The following is a 27948-nucleotide window of genomic DNA, read 5'->3' as shown; positions in this document are numbered from 1 at the left end:
GCGAATGTAATTTTTATTTCGAATACTTTTCTGCAAATGTGAAAAATTCCAAATACTATCCTATCACGTTTGAGCTTTATTCATATATATACAGTTGGTATGAATCTTTGTCAAGATACCGCCATCTCTTGGATAAAAAGATGCAGTTTTTATTATATTTGGGTTTGTGTCCAAAGTCTTAGCACATAACGCTCTGTATGTATTATAATGTTCGTGTCATGTAAGTACTACTCGAATTGTTACTGTTACTATCTGTGTTTAAACTACGGATTGAATAGGCGTTTCCTTTGTGTAGTGGCCTATACATTCAAGATGGGCAGCAATAGAAAGGAACACAGTATATATATCAGCGGGCTACGGTTTATGTTGGGCTTACTTCTGATTGGACAGTAGAGTGAAAGAGCTGATCTAATATTGGCCCGATATTTGCAACAGTGTATTTTTTTTAAAGAGAATAGAGATTAGGTATTCTCTCTCGTAATTAAGTTTGGTTACTGTAATAATGCCCCCAGTTTGGAAGGGCCAGGGTGTGCTGTCTATTCTGTACTTGGCGACTTAGCGCGGGAGCTGCTACAGCCCTTTTGAAAAATATCACTTCTTTAAAATAAATGTTTTTACAATGCATGTTACTGAGTTTACGAGAACAAATTTTAATTCGAGTTAAAATATGAAAAATGTTTTTCCTACTCGAAACCATGATTTCTGTTTAACACTGCTTGGTAATAATGTTTTTCGTTAAAATAACAGGTTAAATGGAAGTCCAAAAAAAAAAAACGCCTATTTTTTTTTATGCGCTGGAACGATGGAACAGTTGCAATTACGGCACAGTAAAAATTAACATTGGGATTTAAATTATTTTAAAGTTTGGATTAGGTTTGCCTTTAAGTTAGGTTACAGTTAGGCATACGTTTTGGATTTTGGTTTTCGGCTTCGGTTCTTCAGCCCGTTTTAACCAACACTTACCTCTTAAATTGGTAATTTTTGGAAGTCCAATTAGCTGTTTTCATGCCATTCTGAGTTTGAATTTTTACAAATTTCAGTGATTCCAAAACTGGTTAAAAGGGTTTGCCACACCCTAGTTATGATTGTTTTATCTTTTCTAGTGTATAAGAAAACCTATAAGCATATTTTTATGATAATTTCAAATGTGTACTGTAAACTTATAACTAACAAGAAAGTAGTTTGTAGTGATCTTTTCCACATGAAATGTTTTAAGAGTGGTACATCAGTTGGAATGTTTGTGTTTACACAGTAGTTCTTGCAAGTTATCTCTTCCCTTTAGGTTTTCCAGTGAAAATTATGCATTTCTCATTTCCCACTTTTGTTCTGTCTACTTTTCTATAAGAAACGTCTTGCACCATGTGCTTGGTTGATGTTGCACACAGCCTTTATAAACATTTTGTCTGCATTCAATAACAACATATTGTCTAATGCAGTGGTCCGCAACGCTGTGCCCGCGGGCGCCCGCCAAAGCTTTTTTTGGGTGCCCACGTTGATATGGAAAGAGGTTATACTGAATAATGAAGGCCGTTCAACCATGAACATTATAAAATCAAAGCACAAATCTCTACTTACTAATGCCCATCTTGACGATTGTTTGCGAGCAGCAACATCATCCTACACTCCCAAATTTGAAAAACTGGCCGATTAAATGCAGTGTCAAACATCACACTAACTTCCCACTTGAGTAATAATAATTGTACTTATAAAAGTACGTATTTTTGATTACATGGTTTCTTGTATTATTAAACATTGTGTTGTTTTGTGTATTATTTGGTGTCCATATCTTATTTGTCCAGAGAAAAGAAAATTTGGCTTTGTTAATTGGTTGGTGCCCGCCACGATCTCATAAATTCTCAAATGTGCCTGTAGGCACAAAAAGGTTGGGGACCACTGGTCTAATGAATTAAAAAATTTGGCCTCATTTCTTCAACTAACCAAGGTTTGGGTGCCAGACTGGAGAATCATAGTCCATTCTACAATTTCTTTAAGTAGCTGAGTTGTATATACCACACAGCAGGAGTATTGTGTGAAATTGAGATATTCATGGTGGTCAAGGTTTTCTCAGTTGTAACACTGTGCAGTCTTTTAGATAGGTACTGATATTTCTCAGAAGTGTTGGCATCTACCTGCAAGTCCACATGGCATTAGAACCCATATGACCAACCAGGAGTACTGTTTGGATTTCATTAAGTTCCCATTGTGATGTTGAACATTATGTGCATAAAGTATCATAGTATAAACAGTATATTTATATTTTAACATGTTCATGTACTTGCTGGGTAGGTCATTCCATAACTGTACATACAGTGGAGCAACTCATACGTGGGTCACAGATTGTAACTGGGGAAAGATCCTGTCGTGGTCATCAAATTCTTAAAGTTATTCCTTTTTTGCATGGTGATGTCCAATCTGAAATCTGTTTCAATTCTATGATTGTAATTAAAAGTAGGATTTATGTAATTTCAACATTTATAACAGGAATGGTTAACCCATAGATGATACACCTAATGAACAAATTTGTTGTTGAATCATAACATTAACCCTGCAGTTATCAGTCTGTGAAATATAAGTTTTTTACAGTTTGTCATCTTTGTTTCTAGCTTGCTGATGGGATACGAATGCTGCATCTACAAACTGTAATTACTATAATCATAATCATAGACAATGGAAAGTTTGTGTGAAAATCAGAATTCTCAGAGCTCTGACATAATGTCAGAGATAAAAGCACTGGCACAGGAAGATAATGCAAATGCTTCAAAAAAAGAGGGCCTTGGACAAGGTGATAACTTCTGTAATGAAATCCTTGATCAGAATACACTGAAGGAGAACTCAAAGGAAACGTCTGGGGAGGTTGGTTACGAAGCTAATAACTCAATTGGTGATGGGGCATCAGCTGTAGAGGCAGAGAGCAAAAGAGATGGGGAAAAAGAAACTGCAATTTTGGATGTGGCAGTGGAAAAGGGTATTTTGAATGAAGAGAACACAGATCTGACTGAAAACAAATCTTTAGAAGATACAGAGAAGGGAGATCGAGATTCAGATGTGAGAAAATCTGGTGACAGCCAGGATGAAAAGAATGATGAGCCATCAAATACAGTGGAAGAATTGCAGGATGTGGAGAACTTTAGTATCAGTAATGATGACCAAGAATCTCAAGCAGCAGATATTATTGCAGATCAAGACTTGCAAGATGAGCATGTCAGCTTGAATGAAGCAACAAACATGGATGTAGAGGAGACAGGTAGCATTACTACTAATGCTGAGCAGGAAGCCTGTAAGGAAGATGAGAAAATGAATTTGGATGGTAAGGACAAGGAAGTATCTATCTCTGAAATGCCAGACAAGGTCACAGAGGGTGACTTAGAAGAACATTTAAGTCAAGATGATGAAGTGTGTATGAATCCAAGTGAATCAAATGCTAATCCAATGGCAGAGGAAGAGTCCAGCATGAATGTTAGTGAAGAGGCAGAGTGTGAACAGTCGATGGATGGGGAGGATCAGGACATGCAAATGGAGAACACTGAGAAGGATGGGGGTGAAACAATGGATGTTAGTATGGCCAATGTAGATATACATGGTGGCGGTGATGAGTCCATGGAGGTTGCCAGCCCCAGTGATCAAGATCCGATTGGTCTTATGAATGATTTGGAGGTTAATGAACAGATGGATGTTAATGAGTCTTTGGATGAGAGTGGAAAACCTGAGGATGAAATGGAAGACAGGATGAAAAATGATGAAACAGGAGATAATTCAAAACAGATGGTGGAAACAGATGAGAGTACAAAGCAGGCTGAATCAGAAGACAGTACTACAAACCAAAGTGAAGGAAATGAAAGTGTTGCAAAGGAGAAAGATAGTGAACATGCAGAAGGATCAGATAAACCCGAAGGTAAAGAGAGCATTGATGACAATGTTGAAAGCAAAGTTGAAGAAGCACCATTTGAAAAGGAAAAGGTTGTTGGTGAAGCTGAAGAAAGTGGCTCTGGTGAAACTGCAGATGAAGTGAAAGAAAATCTTGAAACTGCCTTACCTGATAAAGATGATACAGACACTACTGAAGGAGACAGTAAAGCCTTGAATGAAGTGTGTGGCAAAGATAAAGATGAGGAAGAACTGTGTATAATACCTGATACTGTGTTAAAAGTGGGGGGGAAGGATGGTGATAAATCAGATGAGAAGGATTCACAAGAAAACAGTCATACAATTAGTGAAAAGTCAGCTGTTACAGAAGTTGCAGAGAAACCTAAGCCTACAAGAAAGAGCAGCAATGCAGAGAAAAGATCTGAGTCTTCATACATAGCTCCAGTTGAGCCTGTGGTAGAGTACAGACACTCAAGACCACAACGACAGGCAGCCAAGAGGGCTGAAACCCAAATCAAGGTGAGATGAGAAGGTGTATAATGAAAATATGTAGCCTTTTTGTTAAAATTGTTTAAATCATTTATACTTTTTTTAAAGGAATTAGCAGAAGAAGATTCCAATTCTAATGAAGGGTTTGGAGATGGACTACCCGATGATGTTATTGAAGTTGATGCAAGTACTCAGATGTGCTTCCAGTGCTGTCGAGTAAGTAATATCCTTTCATCATAATACATTTTCAGGTGTTTGTTACTCTTTGTCACAAATGAAGAACTTTCTGCTTTGTAGTAACTTGAGAATGGTTGATTGAACTTTCACGAAATTCTGTATTTAGGTTATATATGCCATTAGGGGCTAGTCCAAACTGGCTCTTCTTAATTTTCTACAGTCCATAGTATCACTGTGATAGATGCTCAAATTCATGAGGTGGGCAGATGATCTGCTAAATGCCATTTATCATTGTTCATATGGACTATTTGTGCTGCAATATATCAGCGATCAAATGAATTCTTTTATATCACCTCCATTGGAAGACTGATTATATCATCACCAATACTGCTGTGTTGTCAGTGATCATACATGGCTGCCTTGCATGATGAATCTCATCTATTGTTTGTAGTTTTTATGGTAATATCCAACTTTCTGTGCTAGTGCCCAGATGCTGTTTAATGCCCAGTTCACTGTCAATAGTTTTATCTATGCTGATTCCCATCTATTATTAGAGATTCGTCTATTTACACAGTCTACGCTATTGCTATCTGGCCATTACGTGAGATCTGGTTATTCACAGTTTCTTTTATAATACCCAACTACAGGTCAACTGAAAAATCACACAAAATTTATTGATGTTTGGAGTTCAATACTTTTCAGTTTGATTAATATACACGTAATGTCACTGTGACTATACAAAAGCCCACATCATGTTGTAACCTGCTCGCAGCAGTCCATTAGTTATCTTCAAACAGTTGAAATACAGGGGTATTTTTCTCACAAGTGCAACAAGTGTTTATTGTCAAACACTACCTGGCATCTTATTCTTATTTATCTTGCCAGGGTAAGTTTATGGATGTATATCCTGATTCTGCTGTACCAAACGAATCCACAGTATCTTTGATGAACCATTTCTGGTCATTGCAGAAACTCTTCACCATCTTGCATCAAACATGCATTATTGAATGAGGTGGTAATTTCTAACACTTATTATAACGTTTTTCCTGATTTCAGTGTAATTAATTTTTTCACAAAAGACATGCCAGGAATGGGTTGTATGACCTTTTGATCACTCTGTACTAGTTATAATACCTATATTAGAATTTGTAATCCAGTACCTGCCTACAATTTTGGACACAGGTAGGACACTTTTTTGAACCGGTATGTTCAAAGTTTCTCCATGATCTAGTGGGTTGACAAATTTGTTTAATTTAAACATACTCAAATGAAAGTATTATATTATAATATTGTAAATGTTCTGGTAAACTCCAAGGCTTAAATACAAGTGTTGGCTGGATTCATAGTAGACAAAGTTTAAAGTGTCCCAGGCTGTATTAAAATTTCAAATATCTTGTATTTGTGGCAGTGTTAGTGACCTGTGCGTTATATTTATAGCTCCGTACCTGCAGATTTCAAGTGTATGTTGGTGGCAAAGGTAGATACCTCTGTCAGGAAGAATGTTACAATGCATTCCGTAAACATGGTGGTCTCAAATCAAGACTGGGTTTGATGATGATTAATGACAAAGGCAAACCAGGGAGCTTTGACCCAGACAGGTCATTCATAAGGAAGTGTTCACAGTGCAGTAGTGTGATAACAGGGGATGAGAAAAATCTTTCATGGGAAACAATGGACTTCTGCAGTGAAGAGTGCTTAGGTATGTAATATTTTATTTCTCTAAATAGTAGACTATGAAGCCTAAAATATAAAAATGCCCAAATTAATTTATTAATTCAGGCCATAGTCACTGACGTCTTATGATAGAGGCCTGGGTTCATACCCTGGACAGTCCATGTGAAATTTGTGGTGGACAAAGTGGCACTGGGACAGTTGTTTCTCTGAATGAAGATTCAATTTTAAAACCAAAGCCTGCAGTCAAATAATCCCTGACTCAGTTGAATGACATATTTCCCTTCAGGATCGTTCCACTGCTGCTCTGTATTCATTCATGTGTCACCTGGGACCCATTAGTAACTACAGTTTCATAGAGACATTGTTCCCACCTTTAACAACAGTAAATATTACATTACCTTAATTGATAATTTTTATGCTGTAATATAATATTAACAGGACATGCTGAAGAGAGAAATTCAGTTCCTGTGGCATGTTCAGTTCATCTGTCTCTGTGGTCTCTCATTACAGAATTTTTTTGAATGAAGTGAAAATATATTCATAATAAATATAATTTTCAGTCACATTCATTCCATTTTTAAAGCAATTAACCTACCAATGAATACAAGGACTTTCTGGTATGAAGCAAAACACATCCTGTGCATTTGCATACACAGATGGACTAGAAATAGAAGAAAGCATGTGCATTGAAATACTTTTAATGTAGAAGTAAACTTATTACTATTATTAGCATTTCAATCATTTTTATTTTGGGCTTTACATTGGGCTTAGATGGAAGGAAGATATTTGGTGGAAAAATGTGTTACAGGCAGTGACTTGAAGGTTGAGAAATTTGGCAGCATAATATTAAAATAGAACTTGCAGAAATATGTCGAACTGAGTCAGGGTTTGTTCTACTGTAGCTTAGGGTTTTAAAAAGTAACCTTCATTTTCTGTTACCAGCAAGTTAATTTATTGTACATATTTCAACACTGTACCAACAGTAAAATGGAGAGGAATGGGTAGGAAATGGTGTTGGCTTATTTCAAGTATGTGTTCCATCATTTTCATAGAGGGACTAATAAAAACCATAAAATAAATATAAACCAAATTAAGTTCCTGCTGTGCTAACCTGTATAGAGTGTTTGGTTTTACATTTCTCCAGAGAAGTATAGTTTATGGAAATGTATTTAAAACTCGTGCACCGTTGTTGAAACTGTTGAAGATAAAATATTTATTAGTTTGTTAACTTTGTAACCTAGAATTGTCTGAATATGAAATAGAAATTGATCAGTTCAGAAGCACTTTCCAAGTTAAGTTCTTTATTGATTTGTGAAGCTTGTCATGGTTGTGACTCACATTTGTAGCTAGTTTCTTTATTTTTTAAAAAGAAATACAGGCTTATGGTGTAGACCGTGCCATAGCTGGAACAGACAGTTTCTCATAGCTATGCTGTCAGTATTATTCCACTGCTGCTATGTGTTCATTCATGTGTCTTTTGGGAGCTGGACAATAGGCCCGTTAGCAGATGCATCTGTGATAGTCCCCTAATAGCATATTAACAAGTGACGGATTTTCATAAATCTTGGTATGAAGATCGTGCCAGATGCCCCTAGAGGCCATAATGAATTCACATTTGTACTTTTTGAAGAAAAAAACCAGTTACATTTCTGCTGCAAACTGTGACCGAAAGATAACAGAAAATGACTGTTTTGCCTTTTATCTTGAGTTAAATGTGAAAAAGAGGGAGTTTTTTTAATTCTGAGTAGTAAATATTTGTGTTGTAGTCTGTGAGGATACAATATGTCAAGACAGATTGTTACATTGTGGCCTCAAAAAGAAGGGTTAAATAATTGATCCATTTAAGGTCTTCGAAAGACACTAACTTATAACTTCTTATTATGTACTTTTATTGATTTGGTAAGTTAGCATGATTAATTATTAATTGTTACACTTTATTGAACCATTAACAATGAATAATAAAATATATCACTCAAACTTTATTTTCACACACATTTCATGTGATATCTTCTTTATTGATTTAGTAAGTCCAAATTGTTAATAATTCATTCAGTGGACCCTTTTGAAGTCTTCTGTTTTATCAATTACCTTCGTTCTGTTTGTTGAGTGCTTTGTTAAGGGGGGACTGCAGTGTGCAAAACTACTAATTAAATGGAGTTAGTGATAAGTGTTCCATCCTTTGAAGATGTTTGTGATGGAGGGTGGGGAGATGTACACACAGCACACTTTTCATCTTTACCAGGAAATGGTATAGTTCATGCTTATGATTTATTTTTTAGACCAGGGCTGGAAAATAGCTGGACCTGCTTACCAGGGCAAGTAAACCCTTCATGCTGGCACATTGTCATCTGCATATGACAGAATTGAGTAATATTGTTTCTTTTTAAGTTTTGTCACGTGCTAGAAATATGTTCTACATTATTCCCAGAAGTGACTTCAGCCCTGAAGATGGAGTCAGTAGGTTTCTCCAAATTTTGGTATCCACCCATCTAGCATCACAACTGAGAAGACAGCCATTGACACTCAATCTGGTTATAGCTCATAAGTTTTCAGAAATTTTGTTCTACAAGAAAATTATGCTTTTGTGTGTGCGCGCGCTTGTACCTGCCCTTCATGCATAGGCTCAGGGTTGACTATGTTATCTATCATTTATGATTAATTATCTGAAGCTAAGGTTCAGGAGGAACAATGTTGTTTGTTGGACAGGCAAGTACCAGACAGCATTGGGCTCACATTGTGCCAATTGTAAAGGATCTGTTCAGCCAGTGAGCCTAGGGAAGTACTGTGTTCGTTTTGGGTATGACATCAAGCAATTCTGCTGCAGCACTTGTCTGGAGGAGTTCAAGAAGGGCCTAAAAGTATGCAGCTACTGCCAAAAGGACATCTCCAGTGGAGTAGAGGGCTTTCTTGCACCTGTTGGTGACAAGGGCCAATTTAAGGTATGTGTTAGTTTTCAGCATCACATCATTCTTGAGATTGGCACAGACATAATTTATTTACATGATCAAATGCTGTTCCTCTTTTTGTCTGTAACTAACTGAATATTGTATGGTACAAAACTTTTACGGCAAATGAAATCAATAAAATCCTATTGGGCTATCAGCTGTGTCAAATGGTAAAAACTTGCCAGTGTTTCAGGGATCATCTCTGTTTCCATCTTCATTTGACATCACGGATAGCCCCAGAGGATTATGTTAATTGAATATTGTATTTGACTAGAAAATAATGTGCACTAGAAGCTGTCACTTTAAACACACATAAGTGTGATATATAATCTGGTTATTTGGAAAGTACTTGGCAAAAAAAAATACCCTGCCCCTGAACACAATCCTGAGCAAGTTCCATGCTTCTCCATCCTCACATTCTACTTCTCTAACCTCATGATTCTGCTGACTGATAGCTAGTGATATGAAGATTAGTGGAGGTGTTCGGGCGAAAATATGTTTTTGTCTTCAGGATTTCTGTACACAAGCATGCATGGAAAAGTATGACCAGATGAGCAATAACCAACCCCCACCAGTAGTGATGCATCAGTGTGCAGTGTGTAACAACGAGAAGGTTGTGAAAGTAGAAGTTATCTTGGACAACAAATTGCACAAGCTCTGCAGTGAGCCATGCTTTGCAGCTTTCAAATTTGTTAACAAAGTCAATGCTGGTAAGTACAGTGTATGCCTCCTTACATAGTGCTATATACTAGATACAAATATCATAGCAATACATTTTCTTAATTTTGAAGTTGTATTTGGTTTTAGGATCAAATTTGAGATAGTTGTGGGAAGAGCTACATGATGTGTTTGCACGACGCTTGAGATTTGCACCATCTCCATATAAATTTAAGCATTAGAAGGAAAATAAGCTAAAATTATATCCTTCCAGAACGTTTATTCTTCATATTTTATCTACATTTATGTTGCCCATTTCAAATAACCACTCTAGACTTGAATTTTTAATGTAATTGGGTTTTGGGTTCCACTTGATAAAGGGTTTTGTTGTGTGCATCTGCATTGTTGTTTTCAGATCATTGCGACATGTGCAAGAAGTATTTTGACAAATCCAAAACTGAGATTTATTCTGTGTATTATGATGATGCCCCACACAGTTTCTGTTGCAAGACGTGCATGAATGTGTACATACTGGCAAACAGGAAGATTGTTCCCTGCAATTGGTGCAAGGTGAGGGCTACTTTCAGTTTGTAAACAGAAAATTAATAGGCTAATTTACAGCAAGAAAACAAAGACTTTCTAAGATGCAAAAGTTGTGTGAACATTTTGTTTTATAGGTACTGAAAATTGTATTTAAGTCACAAAAATTACTATCAACTCAAAAGTGGCATTTTGGAAGATAGAAGTAGATGGCATGGCCATATTCAAAGTGATCTTTGATTAATGAATTGTGATGATGGGAAGTTGTCTAGAATTCCATTTGTAAGATGAAAAATAGAAAAGATAATATTTATATCTGGACAGTTTAAATTGAGTTTCAGCAACTCTAGACCATGTAATCATCAGAGTTGCTGAAACTTTCTGTTTTTAGCTTAAGTTTTAAATGTGTGTGCACATGTATGTTTATGTAGTAACAGTAGTGTACTTTCTGTTTAGGTGAAAAAGTACAACTTTGACATGATAAAGAGGGTGACAGCAAATGGCCAGGTATTGATGATGTGTTCATTGAACTGCTTGACATTATATCAGGTTTCAGTCAATGCTGTTTCCTCAAAACGGTAAGTAAATCAGCTTGAACTGAGATGATTTATTGTTCTTACAGTATAATGTAATATGATGTTACCTAAACCAAGACTAAATTTTTTAATTTGGTTGCATATGAAAATATTGTAAGTACATTTATGTTGCAGGTAAGTTTTGTGTCTTTGTTTCAGAATCAAATGTGACTTGTGTAATTCAGTGGCCCAGGCACAGTACCATCTCACGATGTCTGATGCAACAATTCGTAACTTCTGCTCATATCAGTGTGTGATGTCATTCCAAGGGCAGTACTCCAAGAATGCTCCCATCTCGTTCTCTGGTAATGAACCGGCTCCAATACCAACAGGTGAGATTGTTTTGTTTTTATACAAGCCAATACTGTAGCAGGGGTTGTGGGGATATACTCACATACCTGCCAGCCTTTGAAAAATAGTTGATACATATTTTGTTGTATCACTCCAAAACATTTCTCGAGACTAGAAGTGAGCATGCTAGTTTTAAGTACAGCACAACTGCTGGATTCTTTGGTAGCACTGAATTCAGAGACAGCTTTTCCAGCTGCATTGTTGTGATTTGTAATAAACACTGACCATTCTCTTGAAGTTCACATTTTTGTAATTGCCATATGCTTTGCAAAGTGGTCAATATATTTTTCATGTTATTCAGCCTTTTTATTTGAAGTGGTGCATATAATTTTATTCATGATTTTATGTTGCTTAATACATTTGTCTGCAGTACAGCATAAACACAAATTCTCTACGTTTATGTCATGTTCATTACGTAGTCACAGAACACATTTTAGACCTGAAGTTGTAACACATTATTAATAGGGAAAGCACTGCATATCATCATATAATTCATGCACTCCCTGTCAACCCCATTCCCAAAAAAGTTCTGTTATTCCATCATTTTTCCTCACTTGTGATTTACTTGAAGACTTATTAAAAGATACCTTATGGAAAATATCACTGTCCGATCTATCCATGAATATAAATCATATTTTCATTGAAACTTTGCTGGCCTTATATGGGGATACACAAAGATAGGTTATTTTTCTATCATTTAATCTCTTAAAGTTTTCAGCAGGAGTAGAAATGAATTGTCAAACCCACAGATGAGTTCTTTAACCTGTGATATCAGTTTTCATGTTTCTTTTGTGTAACATAGCATCTTGTCCACATAGTCCCATATCACATTCTAGTGGCTATAAGGTCATGCTGCAGATTGTGGCAAATAGCAAATAACAATAAACTATTCTTGTCAAACTGTGTTGAATACATTGTCTTCTCATTTGCTCGCATTTTATACCATTTGCTCTTTCAGACTCCAGTGATGAAATTTTTCATTGGTGTCATCTTTTGTATGTAAGACTGGAATACATTAAGTATGTGGAGACTATGTTTTTTCCCTTTCTCCTTCCCTTCCTTTCTCTTTTATTTATTTTCAAATGACTAAATGAGAATGTGTGAATTACAGGATGAAGTACAGTATGCATGCAAACTTAGATCAAATCTAGTGCAAAAAGCTTGCAGACAACAGTTTCAAGGCTGTTTCATAAAAAATATAAACTGAAGAGAGGCGTATCTTCCCACAAGATAAGCAGAAAATTGCAAATTAAAATATTTTGCTTGATGGTAGCACTGCCCAAACATGTATGTGAATTACTTGAATGGAAAATCAGCTTCCAAGCCCTGGCCATATGGAATTATGGAAGGTCTAAAAGAACATGGCTCACTGGTTTGATTGGTTCACTGGCAAGGGTTAAAAAAATTGTGTACAAACTTATATCATGTAAGTGAACAAATATTGACTCACTTTTGTTCACAATAGTACAGTACCAGATTTAGGTAAATTGAAGAATGGAGGCAGAATCGCATATACTCAAATTGAGTTTTCTTGATAAGCAAATTCCATGTGTTCTTCAAGTGAAATCATTATTCTGATTGTGTGTAAATGCCCTAATGTTGGCAGAATGAATTTTACCAGAACTTTAAACACATTCAAAACAGCAGATATGATTGAAGGTCAGTGCAATTGCTTTGATAGGGCATAGTTATTTCATTACAAAATGGTTGGCAGGTATGAAATTATCCTTTATTTTCCAGGTGGGCCCAAACGAGTGTATCCCAGACGATCTGTTCCACTTACACAGAATGAGAATCAGTTGTGTAAGTTGAATTTGGTGCATTAAATAGCATGGCAAATTAGCACTTATCGCCCTTCAAATTTGTATTACTTGTCAGGTGTTGAGGTATTTAGCAGAATTGTATTGTGTGACTTTTACAGCCACCAACAAGACAGCGGGTACTCCATCTCTGCCTGTCATCTCAAATGTGACGTCACTTGCCACTCCTAACGGTCAGCAGGTGCCCAGTCCAAATAGTGCAGGTATCACAACAAGATCATCCACAGTCAAGGTGAGAGATTTTTGGGAAACTAGAGTAATGGTGTCGTACATATCTTGGGTTGGGTTGACCCTTTGAAGCTGAAGTTTGTCTACATAATATTTGAAGATTTTTAAATCAGTTGTCTGGCATAGTTTGCTGATGAAGTGGAAACAGAAGCCAATTTGTTGGGTTACATGTTTTTGGAGATAGGCAATGTGCATGACCAGGGCCATTGTTGTGCAAGAATGGGAACCATTACACCATTGTTACAACATTTCACAATTGGAACTGGGGTTATTGGTAGAACACTTGCACAGCACATAAATATAGCAGGAACCTGAAATAATTGCTTCACAACAGTGGGATCACAGTAATTGTTGGAATGCATTGTTGGAACATGATGTCACTCAGCAGTGACCTCAGGTGACATTAGTGAAACCCTACATGATATGGTGTGAAGAACACCTTTGGAATGTCACTGTATTCCAAATTTCATGTCATTTGTAGCAAAATCAAGATCAGAAAGGTGCTATATGCATTAATTTTGTGCACATCATGCAGAGAACTTGCAAGAGCCAAGAATTCTTGCAGTTCAATAATATTATCCTAATTTGATCCTATAAAGATAGTGGAAATGACATTTTGTTTCAGGTGAATAATAATAATAATAATAACAATAATATTGCAACACCACAATCTGGGAAGACTACTCCTATGATGTACAAGCAGCAGGTCATTGTGAAGCCGCCTTCCCCCAAACAAATGAGGAACAAATCAGTCTTGTGCAAGCCGTACATGCACACCAAGGGAGTGTCCTGCCGACCCCATCCTTGCACCAAGGAAACTCAAACAGGTGAGGAAACCAATTCCCTCTTTCTAATTCCTTCTACAAATTAGGACACTTCTCTGAAGTAGTGCTGGGTCATGGAGGCAGTGGTTCAGTAGTTTGAATTGATGGTGGCAGAGCTACTTTTGCTTCCAGTCATGCTACCACATGATACAGAGGACCTTAGAGAGGCACAGGCATTAAGTGTCTCAGATTAGGAGGGTCAGAAGAGAGACATTGATCAGTCATGTCATCATTTCACTCTGAAGGAAGTACAGAATAATTACATTTGAGAACAAAGTGTTGAAGATAGTGCTTGGACCTTATGACTAGTGAAATGAGAGAAGAGTGGAAAGAAAATTATGAGCACTGTTCACTTATTATTGATGCATTTTAAATAAGGATGAAATGATGAGCCACTAGAGGTTGGGTGGAGGAAACGTGTGTACATAGTCTGGTTGGAAGATCTCTTAGGGAGAAGCCACCTGAGCCTGGAGTGTGATATTAGAAAGGTTTTGAACTGAAGTGGGGTTTGTTTGTGATTTGTGCTAACAAGGATGGACCTCTGGCTTTTATAAAAAGTCAGTCAGTCTGTTACTTGGTTGTTCAGCACTTCCCATTCTCAGTTTTGGACTTTGTGGATGATATAAGAACCTGTATCAAGTAAATTTGTTTTAGGTCTGTTTTTCAACCCATGTATCCTAATATTAAAATAAATGCAACAGTGGGTCACAGAATGGAATAGCAGTGAAATTTTAGCTTTATTGTGTCATTTAATAGGCCTTTTGTTGCTGCCTCAATATTTTCTTAGTTTTATATATTTGTACATACTTCAGCTTTTAAAATGCAATTTTAATCATAATATTTTTATTCATCTGTCACTCATTTATTACTCATTCCTGAAATGTTGCCACTCTAATAAATATGTCTGTGAACTGTAATACATATTACAAAATGTAATATATGAATAAAAATCATAATGAAGTATGAAGAATTATATGAACTTACTTGATTCATGCATAAAAATATGTAATTTTGTGTTCTGTGAGGCACTGGACTGTATCGTAGCAGAAGGAATTAAGAAACTGCAGTAAGCAAATGCTTTCCAAGCAGTGTCTACTGTTATTAGACACTTATTCACATTCTGAGCATTTCCTGGCTCTGTTATTCCACTGCCAGGGGAATGTAGTATTGTGTATGTCTGTATTTGCAGAGGACACCATGGGCAAGAAAGTGTTGATTCCAGTGCCTGTGCCCATCTACGTGCCAGCCCCCATGCACATGTACAGCAGCCCATATCCAGTGCCAGTACCATTTCCACTGCCTGTGCCAGTACCAATTTTTATCCCCACCACAAGGAACTCTGCTCATGGCATCATGAAAGAAATCAAAGTAAGTGTTCCATTCTTATTTGTGTATGGGATTAGAAGCACAGTTCATGGTTCCTCTTTGTTTTGTCTGTGTCCAGGGTGGCTGTTTGCAACATGCCCAACTGATGAAATTTTGGTGTTAAGGGTCTACAGTGAAGCATTGAAACTTTCAATCAAATTTAATTTTTTTCACATGAAGCTGAGATCAGATTTTACTCACTTTTCTTGAAGATAGCCTTTCTTACAATAACTCGATACATAGTAAAATATAAATATTATTAAACTCTTTTGTTTGAAACATTTTTCAGTGAAATTATTAAAAAAAGAAACAATATTTGACTCTGTGCAGTATGGAATCAATGCTTTGGTGCACTTTGCAAGAATATATTTGTATCTGCAATAAATGAATATTAGGGCCAGTGAGATGTGCGAAATAAGAAAGGGCACATTTGAAAAATATCTTTGTGAAGTAAGAGCCTTCCAAGATCAAACCCTCGTTCTTGTGCTTGTGTGAGGTGAAGAGTTGTTAAAGGAATCTGCTCTGAAGCAGAAGTGTCCATATGATAGAATTCTGTTTATGCCCAATGATAGGGTTGTGGAGAAATTGTTAGATGAGTCTTGCATCTTAACATGGACTTCAAAATGTACTAGGGGTCAAGTCATGAACAAAAATCTCTGCTGAAAACTTACTTTTATCATGTGCTGTGAAATGTTTGCCCTTGTACTAGACACTGTTACCCATTGTTCTGCATCTGGCAAGTATGGTGTGAGTGCTTGTTTTGGTACTTATTGTTTAAACTGATGCAGAATGCATTGTTAGTGGTAGGGCCTACCATTTTGAGAGATATATTTATTGACAGTCAGGAAATATCTTCAGTACCATTGTGACCAAGTGTATAGAAGATAACAACCAAACAAATCCAGACTGGCTGACACCCTTACTCTGCTTTCTGACCCTGCAATCTTTTACAGCGAATTCAAGAGAAGATACCAACAGACCCATTTGAGGCGGAGTTGCTGATGATGGCCGAGATGGTAGCTGGTGAGAAAAAGGGTGATAACTCTGACTCTGACAGTGACGATGGTGGAAATGGTGCCGGCGATGTTAGTGAGGTTCCAGGAGGTAGGCATAACGTAGAATAAAATACATGTATATCTGATGTAAAGCTTGAGTTCGCTCCTCTTTGTAAGCACCACACTATGAAGATGTATGTGGTACATTCTATAACATGGCATGAGGTGAGTGTCCAGTTTTGTGCTTCATTTGACTTTTGTACTAAAGAAAAGAACCTCCTGTGTCCATTTTATAGGAGATTGGGTGGGCATCAGAGCCATTTTCAGTTTCTTCCCCTTTCAGGAATTGAATGCTGGCCATCTTAATGAGTCACTTCACTCGTATTAGATATACTTTTGAATTATTGCTTTATTGTGTATAAAAGTGAAAATTTGATATTGCAGGAAGTTCTGCTGCTGAAGGAGGATTTAGCCCAGAAGCCGTTGACACAAGCAACACCTTTGGAGAAGATATGCTGCAGATGGCTCTCAAAATGGCATCAGAATTAGAGGAGCCTGCAGTGGATTTGGAGGCTGCCCTAACTCCGTCTACAATCACAGCACAATCACAGACTTCCATGGAACAGAATGATGGTTAGTGTGATTTCATTTTGTGTTTGTATCAGTATATTGGCTTTGTTCCTATTGGTATATGTATTCAAAGTGTCTTGTAGCTATTGTGGATCTTGGGGTAAGCAGTATTACAACTGGAAAGTCAAAGTGAGCACTTGTGGTTTGTGATTAATTACTGCTGCTCATGTACGTTCATGATGTCTTTGTTTCCATAGCATACTCATACCACAGTATTGAGGATCTTTTTAATATAGTGCAACCTTACTTCTGTTACAAATTCTGTTATAAATTATCAGTAACTTTAAAATGCAATGAAGCTCGTGTTACTGCTCCTCTATCTAGCAACAGAGTCTGAAGTAGATGATCCTGAGCCAGTCCAAGCATTGCCAGAGACACGAGCCAATCGAGGAAGGAAACGGGGTGTCCGATCAACCAGAGGAGTTGGCAGTGTACCAAGTAAGCGAGGGAGGAGAATCAGCAGCTCAGTTGATATTCCTCTGTTACCACCACCTGAGCCACAGCCACCTCCACGAGTTGAACAAGAGAAACCTGATGCAAACATGTGTCTCAAGGTACAGTGTAATCGGTAAACTGGGGAGTAAGGGTCCATATTCACTGACAGTAGAAACAGATACTCTGTCCACACTTAAAATTTTGCTTGATCTGTTCATTTTTAACTCAAGCGAACAGCAAGTTTATTTCTGCATTGAGGCGGTTCAAACTAACATTAAAACGTTTCAGCAGTAGACATGATGGAATAGTCTTTAAAAAACAAAACAAAAAACCACTATTTTCAAGAGTGGTGATACAAATTTTTTCTGAAGTTCTACCACTATGCTTTTCAGTATACATTCGGCGTGAATGCTTGGCGGCAGTGGGTGATGGCAAAGAATGCTGAGCTTGAGAAAGCTGCCTCCAACAACAGGAAACTTAAGTTGTTCAAACCTGAGATTCTTCAGTTAACGGCAGATGAACTCAACTACTCTCTCTGCCTATTTGTCAAAGAAGTTAGGAAACCTAATGGCAGTGAATATGCTCCAGATACAATTTATTATCTTTGTTTAGGTAAGTGTGAGAGGTTGTAAAACTAATGAACAGTAGTTAAGAGCAGATAAAGGAACAGTACCTTAAAATAGACTGTAACCACTTATTTTCACATCCTTCTCAATTAATTACAAAAGATTGTCCAGTCATATAACCTATGCAGTTGGTAAAGTAGCATCACATAAACCAAGAATCAAACAAGCTACTGATCATATCATCCCTTTATGGGAGGGCAGAAGTTATGAAGGACAGTAAAATTTCAGTTGGACCTATTCACACTCAAACATGAGCTTTTTTAATTAAACTGATAAAAAACAAATTTGTAAATTGAAGAGTGATGCAAAAAAAGCAAAAGGGTATAATTCATCATTTATAAACTTGCAGGAAAGTAGTGAAAGGTGAGGAACTCATATAAATTTGTTTTAAAACTATAGGTTATAAATACGGTTGGATTGACATTTTGTAGCAAAATATCTGGCATAATATACTACAGTGTCTTCAAAGAACATTTTAGCAATTTTTAATTGCATCCTTTATGTATGTCTTTGGTGCTTCATTGGCTACCCGTGTAGTTCTTCTGACTTCATTGTTTCAATTGGAATTGATTTGTTAATGAAGACAGAAAAGCTGGAATATGTTTAATTTTTTCTCATTGCTATTTAATCTGTCAGACTTCTGTGCCATGTTTCTTTGGTTTGCAAAAGGCTAGAATCTAGTCATAGCAGTCACTATGTACTTGTAACAAATCCATTATTTTTACAGGCATCCAGCAATATTTGTTTGAAAACGGGAGAATAGATAATATCTTCACAGATTCGTATTATGATGTATTTACGGAGTGTTTAGACGAAGTGGCCAAGAAGTTTACAGCCCTGTACAATGACTCACGTAAGTAGGGAAGCAAAGAATTTGCATCTTGAGAAGCTATGAGTTTGAGCATAATTTTTAGGTTATGTCTGATAAATTTTATGTAGAGTGAATCTTTACCAGTGGACAGTTTGCACAGACAGATTATTAATTAAAATTCCTGATAGCATTCCATATATAAGAATGTTCTTAAATTAATGTAGACACTGTAAGTTCTTTCCTGAACTTGTAATACATGTAGCTGTTTCTGTTGCAGAATATATAGTTACAAGAGTAGAGGAGGAGCACCTCTGGGAGAGCAAGCAGCTTGGAGCACACTCCCCACATGTGCTGCTAAGCACACTCATGTTCTTCAACACCAAGCATTTTAACCTAACAGTATGTATCACCAAGGCTTTGTGCTGCCCAACAGTTAGAGATTAATACATTAAGAACCATCATTACATCCTACACAAGTTGGTTTCATGTAATATAATTTAATGATTTATCCTAATACATGCCATGTTTCTATAATTTTTAAGTTTGTTAGCAATTGATAACCATTGTTTCATAAATTTACCTCTTCTACATCTATGGAATTAGTTTTTTTTAAGTTACCAGTTAGGTAGCATGTATTAATTGAAATATTGAATTTAATCTAAATTGTAACCACTCATTTCTTAAGGTGCAGGCATATACTGTATATGTGATGACAGTGATAATAAGTCTGTAGTAAGTAGTAGCAAAAGACCATCTGACACCCACACTGGACAAAATACCAAAGAAAGACTGGGTATGATTTGAAGATGATATAGTGAATAGATTGTAGCAATCATTTATATTTTGCATGTTATTTTCTGTTTCCTGCCAGACTGTTGAAGAACATATGCAGCTTTCCTTCTCACACATCATGAAACACTGGAAGAGAAATCCAAATCAGCCAGGTGTTACAAAAGTACCGGGCAGCTCTCGGAATGTTCTTTTAAGATTCTATCCACCTCAGTCTGCACTTGGTAAGTCTTTGTGGTACATGTTATTGAGCTAGACTTCTGTGCTCTGTATCTCGAAGGAAAGATGGTTCTTCAAGAACCTTATCAATAATTATCACCAAAGAAACTGTGGTCTTTCCAATTTCAAGTTAATTTTCTGTGGCAACAAGATTAACATTGTGTGGACTTATCTGCTCAGATGGAGGAGTGAGTTGGCTGACTGAAAAGAAACAAATGTGGGGTAGAAATTCCAAGGGAAAATATGGTTTTAAGTAGGTTTGCTTTTTTGGTTTTCCAAGGAAGTGATATATAATGACAATGACTACACATGGGCACAGAGAGAAAGAGAAGCATTGTTACAGATTTGATTACCAGTGCCATGTCCTATTTTCTTTAAAATCCATTTGTGCATGTGTGTGATTGAGATACAGCACTAAATACAGTGCCACTGTTATTTTTCTGCCTTTCTGTAGAGGCCAATGCAAGAAAAAAGAAGGTTTATGAACAGCAGGAGAATGAAGAGAACCCTCTGAGATGCCCTGTCAAGTTATATGAGTTCTACCTATCAAAATGGTAAGCAAAACAAAATGGAATTATTTTATATAATGCTCTAAAATAGTTATCTTGTATCAGACCTCGGATTTTCACTGATAAAGTGGGATACAGAACATATGGCAGTGTATAGCTGCATGCAATCAAACAATAGTTGAGACTAAATTTATTGTGTCAAGATATGAAACTGCTGTTATTAATAGTCAGAATTAGATGTAAAGAATGGTGAGACTGAGTTCGATAATGTTATTGAATACTGCGGCATGTACACACAGTTGTCTCTGTCACTGATAAATGCTTGCTTCACTTTTGCAGTCCAGAGAGCGTGAAGACACGGAATGACGTGTTCTACTTGCTGCCAGAACGATCATGTGTACCAGATAGTCCCGTATGGTACTCAACAATGGCACTGGGCAAGGAACCCCTCATCAAAATGCTGCACAGAGTCAAGATGGTTAAAGAAATAAATATTGCATTACTCACAAGCTAAATTTCACTGTCCCCCTTTCCTTCCCCATTCCTTGGGCTTAGCAAGTGTCATGTACAAGGGACCAAGATGTGGTGACAATGGCAAGTGCGGTATTTATATAAGCAGTGCAGTGTCAGTGGATCTGTTAAGCCCATAAGTGACAAACCTTGAGGATCTCATGATGCTGTTGACAGCAATGCTACAGGTTCCATGAATGTGGACAGTGTGGTGGCATTATAAAAAGAGTATTTGCTCCTCATAGTAAGTGTACAAACTGTTGTCTGCACGGACACCTTTTTTTATTGTTTACATATTTGAGATCTTCATATTAAGTTCTTTTGTACATAATTTGCAAAAAAGCATAAAAAGAGGCATTTTAGAGTGACATCCTTCTTCTGTGAACATACTCTTAGGAGGAGAGATGGTTGCACCTACATGTCTGTTAAAATAATAGTCTGTTTTCAGATTCCTGTTATTGTAAATATGGTTATGAAATGTAGGTGTATGATTTTCAGCCAGTATGCAGTCGGGTGCCAGTGACTTCAGTTGTGAAGAAAGTTAAACTTTCCTCATAGGAATATGTTGTCAAGATGTTTTGTAGTACCTTATCACAGAATCACAGTTTTGTGGTAGTCATTGAAACTAAATATATGAAATAAGACACACTAAGGTTCTTAAGACTTTAAAAACTTCAGGCTTCCAGATATTTGGCAGTCATACTTTTACTGTTAATGAATGAGTGATGCTCTTACATGAATACTGTATTTATCCAGCTGTACATGTTTTTCTAGTTTTATTGCCATTTATAAATAGGAGGGGACTGTCTTCTGTTTGCAAATAACAGTTACATAAAAAGCAAACTTGATTCAACAGCTTTTGGGGAAAAGAGGCATCTGGTAGCTGTGGTATATCTCAACAGTTGCATTTTCATGTAATTTCCAAATTCAATAATTTTACAGTATCACTACTGTCTTATGTGCACATAATTTACCCAGTTTTGTATTTTTGGAGCCAGTACTGGCTGCAACATCCATTAAAGTAGTTGATATATATTACAAATACCAAAATGTCACATCGTTTGCAGTGGTTGTTGAGAATCGATACAGTATCACTGCCAATATTGAAGACGGTAATGTTCTATTTTTTTAAGTGGTAATGGTAATTGTGCCTATCAAACTAAAGTTTAACAAAGTATGTGATGTGGTCAGAAGACCATGTAGAAGCAAAAGGAGCTAGTGCTGCACAGATTCATTCATTCTCACAAATTGAAAATTATAATTTTAATGTAATGATCATCAGATACTCTGAAGTGACTAATAATTGTTGAGTTCTATGAAATTTCAAGGCCAGTGTGGGGTTATGGAAGGAGAGGTGCAAATTCCACTGGAAGAAAACTATGTGGACTTAAAAAAGTTCAAGTAACATCAGTTTGATAAATACGGTACTTCCTACATACCACAGATGCTGACAGATTGTAAATATGACGACTGTTGTCCTAACAAGTATCAAGTGCATGGTTGCCTACTTTCAACTCTTCACTACTATTTACTTTGCCCAAAATAAATTTTTGTTTTACCAATTTCTTATGCCAGTTATTTTGTTTGCATAATTCAGTGATAAATGTATAGTACAGAAACATGCAAGATGGTCATTTGGAAAGAATATGTCATATTTTTAAGGAAAACAAACACCTGGAAGTCACTCTTGAGACCCCCACTGTATTCCTCAGCAAATTATATGAAGTTTGGCCTTATGCTATTCCTCTGAGTTCTTCCATTCATTATGCCACACATTCTGAAACTAATTAACATCACAGGCCTATTGTTATCAGTGATTTGATCTACTGAGAGGCAATATGAGAAACCTGAAGAAGAATCAGCCTGTTCTTTGTATGAACAAAGTATAGCTTGTGATAGTGAAATCACTAAGATCCGGGGCATTTTCCAGTTGCTATTAATAGTTTTTCACTTTAACAAAAAAACACCACCACTAGTGGTTTCTTACCTAAGCCAGTGCTCATCTTTAAGATAGATCTTAAAATTATCTTCCCATTAACTTCCTATCTCCCATCTATATCATAGCAACTCAAAAATATATAGGGGCATTTAATAACACAATCCAGTGAGTATATAATTACCAAAATTGTAGTCTTTCATAGTGTTTTTGCTAAAACATAATTTGTCTTGACTTACCCTGCCACAGAGGTTTACAATTTCCAGAGCAATCCTTTTCCAATAATGTAATATCCTTTAACTTCCAAAGTATCTGAGAGAATATCTACCTCAATTTCCTTAATGTAACCTTCATATAGAACACACAAAAACAAAGGTGACAGTTCAATCATCATAACAATATAATCATTACATCTGGTGTTTAGTCCTGCCAGTATCAACAAGATTAGGTTAGATATAAGTTTTGAATCTGGTTTGAGGTGTATAACCATCACATGATTAAATCTGATCAAAAAGAAGCCTAAAACCTATGGTAAAACTTTCATCCAGGTTTGAGACCATGGACAGCTATAAATATAATTTTGACAGACATGGCAAATTAGAATATATTTTGTACAGAAGACATAGCTTACCACATTGTGTGGATAAGATAGTTTGGTTGGTTGGCTGTTTCTTCCATTAATTTCCCACTTTTGATTTTCCCTGTGCTCCAAACATCTCTTCTTGCTTTACTCTCACAATATTAGACGAAGAGTACACATTATGTAATTCTCTCCAGTCCTCTTAATTCCAAGTACATTCCTTAGCACTTTGTTCTGAAGTGCTCGCACAGTGAAAGACAAGGTTATCCATACAAAACAGCTGGCAAACTTGCAGTTTTTCTTCTTTGCAGTTATACATTGGACATGTGGGAATAACATTATGTCCTTCCAGAACTGAATCTGTTCATGTAATTGCATCACATCCACACCATTCCTTTATTTTAGAGTCATTCTCAGGAACTTTCATTTTACCACATTTTAAATGGAATCAGCATTCTGGCGATAAAACACAGGCATAATGAAACACTTTTTGTGTTTATTTCTCGACCAAAATTTTTATTAGCTTAAATTTCCTGCATTCCTCTTAACACATGACATACAAATTACTATAACCATCAAGGAATTACAGCTTACCTAATAACAAGACTTATGCTTTAGCCCATTTTCTTTGGTTTGACAAATGTTCGTTTCCTCTTCATTATTTTCCTTGTCACTTCTAGTTGATGAAGTTGCGAATAAACTTCTGCAAAGATCTCCTCCTGCTCTTCAGCTGGTATTGATTCCCTGCAGAGAAGGTTTTACCACATCAACAGAACATTTTTAACATAAATGTGCACAGACATAGTGCACGAACACATAATGCAGTATTTCAACAACCATATTAAAAACAAATAATATCAGCAGTAAACTGACAAGAAGATATAGCTGATCGGCAACATTACACTACAATTATTTGTCATTATCTGAGATTTAATATATAAGGCTTACCTAGCATTATGTGACTGGTTGACATTGTGATGATACACTTCGATTTATTTATTTATTTTCAATATTAGTATTAGCAATAAGGATCAGACCTGGAACACTGACTACAAAACTTGTATGTTAACTACTAAATCACTGGCAGTTGCCGCCAATGACAATGATTACATATACAGAGAGACAATGAATCAACTGATTTGCATGGTACATAGTCTTCTTTGAAAGTTGATAGTTGCTCAGTTGGTTATGATATTCACTTTTATGGAACCCAGAGTCTATTACGATATTCACAAAAGGCCACCACTGAACCCTATCCTGAGTCACATTCAGTCCACACCCTACATTTCCAAGATCCATGTTCATGTCAAAGTCTCCCAAATGGTGTGTTACAAATTATTTTTATTAAAATTCATAAAACATTTCTCATCTCCCCATGTTTGCTACATGTCCTGCCCATCTCCTTGACTTATTGCCCTGACAATATTATTAATAAAGGATACAATAATATGGACATGTGTTAATGTCAAGAATGAGATACTAAATAAACTATAATTAGGAAGACTATGAATAAGATGGAGAGATCAAGGCAAGATATAAGAAGGAGACTAGGAAAAGGGTGAGCAGGTACAAGAAAGGAGTGCTTGTGGAAGGAGAGAACTAAAGAAGACTTCTTATGATGACCTACCCTGGTAGAAAAATAAATGGTTGATGATCAAACAAGCAGCATACTCATATAACCTGATACAAATTCCTCACCTATATTCTGCCATTAGATCATACTTCTCCCATGGCTTTGCTACTGCTGCAGCCCTCTCGTAGAATCTCTTGGGAAGACCCAGATCCTGCACACCTTTCAGCTCTTGCCTCTCCCACCTTTCTAACCAAGGTCGAGGTTTCAGCTTCACCTGAAAGGGCACAGTTCAGAGAAAACTAATCTTACAAGAATATATTCCGAGGATATGGATCAGGATATGTTCCGGTTGATGGTCTGTGATGCTGACAGTAATGTGCCTGGTATTCCTTGTACCAGAGAAGTAACTGTTTAACTGTAAAATTTAATTACCAACCTTGATGGGGTTGACTGGTATTGCAGATCCTTCAGGAAGGTACTCAGGTTCCATGTCCAAGGGGAAAGTGCTGTACTCTGGTAGAGCATCTCGCAGGTACAGGAGCTCATTGTCTAATCTCTTCTCCAAACGCAACACTTCAATCTTCTGAATAACTGGACTATACATCTCATAGAACATTTCCACACCTGAAAAGAGTGAATTCTTATGAAGTCTCTTTCTGAATAAACATGCCCAATATCACATGTGATTTAATTAAACAAAACTTTTTCAAATTAAATGGTTATAAAATCTTTGCAAATTCTGGGAAAATGACTAAATGATAAAGTGCATATAGATACCTACTAGCTAGCTGTCATTTAGAAGAAGATGGGAGGATAGTGTAATGAAGTCTTCTAAGGCAGTCAACTATGTAAGTGTAATTACATGATCAATCGCCCAAGAACACTTCAATGCACCACAATTATTAACTCCTTAAGCTGAACACCAGAGGGAAGGTTACCTTGATGGTCAACCACATTCCTAATAATGAAAAATGCTCGTAATCCACAACCACCACGCTGGATGCAAATTCCAACAAAGCGAGTCACTTTCTCTGGAGCATGTGGGTTTGAAGATGAAACCGCCAGTACACTTCCTGGAACAATAAAAATTATACTAACAACAGTTCCATTCTCTTCTAAGTATTACTGATGTAAATGATGAAACAGTGGATTATTTAGTGCTCCTGTATCAAATAACAGAGCCAGCAAAACTCAATCCACATCAGTACCTCTGTACTTAAAATTCTACAAAAAGTATTTCTTCTTCTTGATCTGCCAAATCTTTCTGGAATCAGAATTATAATTTTGTGTTCCATAGGTCATTTGTTTAACACAAGCCATGGATAAAGGATATGTCAGATACTTACACAGATACAAGGAAAAATGTAGGAAAAGTGCTATTCACTTTCAAAAATTCCATTATAAAACAATAATCTTTTACTCAATGACTAGGACTTACCAACGTAAAATTCAGGTATATCAATGTGGTTCCTGCGGTTCATCATATCCATTCTCTCAAGCTTTTCTCGTAAACTGTTACGGTGGTCCAGTCTTGGATCAGGTAGAAATTCCGGATACACAAATCTGCACTCCAAAGGCACAACATTTTTGTGTCCTGCAACTTTATTTTCTTCTTCTTTTTCCAAGGAGAGTAACCCTTTCGGGTTAGAGACTGAAGATAAATACCTGTATTCAGCGTTTGCTGCAGGAAAATAAAAAAAAATACACGGTCATGATTTCGAATTATCCACTCGTATACAGTGTCATGTGTACTACATAACCTCACAATAAGGGTCCAGTAAACTATTCCTACTACAATACACTTAATTCAGTGTGGTAATTCCTGAGGACGGACAAAGCACGATTAAATACAACAGGGCAATACGCAGTGTACTTATTCCCACCTGTTGTCTGAAACAAGGAAAAGCTTGATTTTACGCCGAGAAGTAATTTCCGGGCCGCATTAGGCAATGCCATTTTCTTCAGTTGATTGAAAATCATCCGTGGAGACAAACTTCACCACATGAGCAAACCTCAACTTACTACAACAGAGTCTACGATGAACACAAACGACTTCTTTGTACTCAGGTCATCGGTTAATTTCAAAGCAAAACCGCACCATGGCATATGTAACTTACGCAGTCCAATGCTATTTATTACTTTGCTTCTTCTTTCTACTACTACTGCTGAATTTCAATTAGCAGATTCATCTCATACCTTATATTCTTACACTAAATTTTAGTAGCGCTGTGCGTATTGTGCTGCCACCTATGTTTTATTTACAGTTAAACACGACGGCGTACGTCGTGTAAGCAGAAACCCAGGCGGTAAGATGTAAACTAAATGACATTTGAGGTTTTCTCGGCGGGGGTCTGAAGGAAGATGGCTATTTTCTTGGTTGTTGCGCCTTAGTCTGGTAGATGTTAACTACTATTAAACCTTCGAATTTCCTCCACCTCACCGCCATTTTACTGCCAACAGATGAACTTACTCCGTCTACAGAGGGAGAAAGTGGACAAATTCTTGCAAAACTTTTATCAAATGACTTTCCAGAAACATGAGAGGTCATTTAAAGCGAAATACAATATCATGAGATTTCACTCTCAAGTTCTGAAATTATTTTTCCAGTTATCAACGTTTAGGAGGTAGGGCACATAAACATGATGCGATAGGAGAGTAGGGTAATAAAAATAAATAGTAGTAAAATGCCATCATATTTAGGTTATTTCTAATTTTAAATTCCTTTTATATGAGCGTGGAACTTGGTCTCCTATTGAGGGAATAACAGAGTGCTAAAAATATATGGACTTTTAACATTTGAATGCACCATTATTCATGTTCAGCAAT

The 27948-nt window shown here is 36.6% G+C and overlaps 2 protein-coding genes across 9 annotated transcripts; one reads left to right on the top strand and one right to left on the bottom strand.

Annotated features, from left to right (window-relative positions):
• The first annotated feature begins 87 nt into the window (after positions 1 to 87).
• Positions 88 to 22595, top strand: woc (zinc finger protein without children). 5 transcript variants are annotated; one of them, XM_087352865.1, is made up of 22 exons: positions 88 to 220; positions 2604 to 4383; positions 4462 to 4569; positions 5968 to 6229; positions 8911 to 9143; positions 9661 to 9859; positions 10222 to 10376; positions 10803 to 10924; positions 11081 to 11253; positions 13013 to 13075; positions 13194 to 13324; positions 13946 to 14147; positions 15334 to 15512; positions 16463 to 16613; positions 16949 to 17137; positions 17459 to 17688; positions 17962 to 18181; positions 18923 to 19048; positions 19284 to 19405; positions 19878 to 20019; positions 20469 to 20568; positions 20863 to 22595. In XM_087352865.1, the coding sequence occupies exons 2-22, from the start codon at positions 2668 to 2670 to the stop codon at positions 21035 to 21037; spliced, it is 4998 nt and encodes a 1665-aa protein (XP_087208991.1). In that variant the 5' UTR covers positions 88 to 220; positions 2604 to 2667; the 3' UTR covers positions 21038 to 22595. The 5 variants fall into 5 exon arrangements, with proteins under 5 accessions (XP_087208991.1, XP_087209005.1, XP_087209011.1 ...); XM_087352871.1 differs by lacking the exon at positions 88 to 220 and adding an exon at positions 284 to 465; XM_087352877.1 differs by lacking the exon at positions 88 to 220 and adding an exon at positions 524 to 719.
• On the bottom strand, positions 18921 to 27324 carry mRpL19 (mitochondrial ribosomal protein L19). Of its 4 annotated transcripts, XR_015536181.1 has the most exons (8): positions 27006 to 27324; positions 26561 to 26803; positions 26061 to 26195; positions 25559 to 25746; positions 25248 to 25396; positions 24144 to 24293; positions 23601 to 24005; positions 18921 to 23317 (listed from the first exon to the last, which is right to left on the bottom strand). XR_015536181.1 is itself a non-coding variant. In XM_087352893.1 (7 exons), exons 1-6 carry the CDS (start codon positions 27100 to 27102, stop codon positions 24164 to 24166), a joined length of 942 nt encoding a protein of 313 aa, XP_087209019.1. In that variant the 5' UTR covers positions 27103 to 27324; the 3' UTR covers positions 18921 to 24005; positions 24144 to 24163. The 4 variants fall into 4 exon arrangements, 3 of the variants coding, with proteins under 3 accessions (XP_087209019.1, XP_087209015.1, XP_087209021.1); XM_087352893.1 differs by having other exon boundaries at positions 18921 to 24005; XM_087352889.1 differs by lacking the exons at positions 18921 to 23317; positions 23601 to 24005 and having other exon boundaries at positions 24026 to 24293.
• Between the last annotated feature and the right edge of the window lie 624 nt (positions 27325 to 27948).

The sequence above is a fragment of the Zootermopsis nevadensis genome, unplaced genomic scaffold (genome assembly GCF_977971745.1).
Source record: "Zootermopsis nevadensis isolate Lab colony 2312 unplaced genomic scaffold, Znev_1.0 Znev_ptg000002l, whole genome shotgun sequence".
Classification (NCBI taxonomy): domain Eukaryota; kingdom Metazoa; phylum Arthropoda; class Insecta; order Blattodea; family Termopsidae; genus Zootermopsis; species Zootermopsis nevadensis.
The sequence above is the reverse complement of the archived record's forward strand: the minus strand, read 5'-3'. Positions and strand labels throughout refer to the sequence as shown.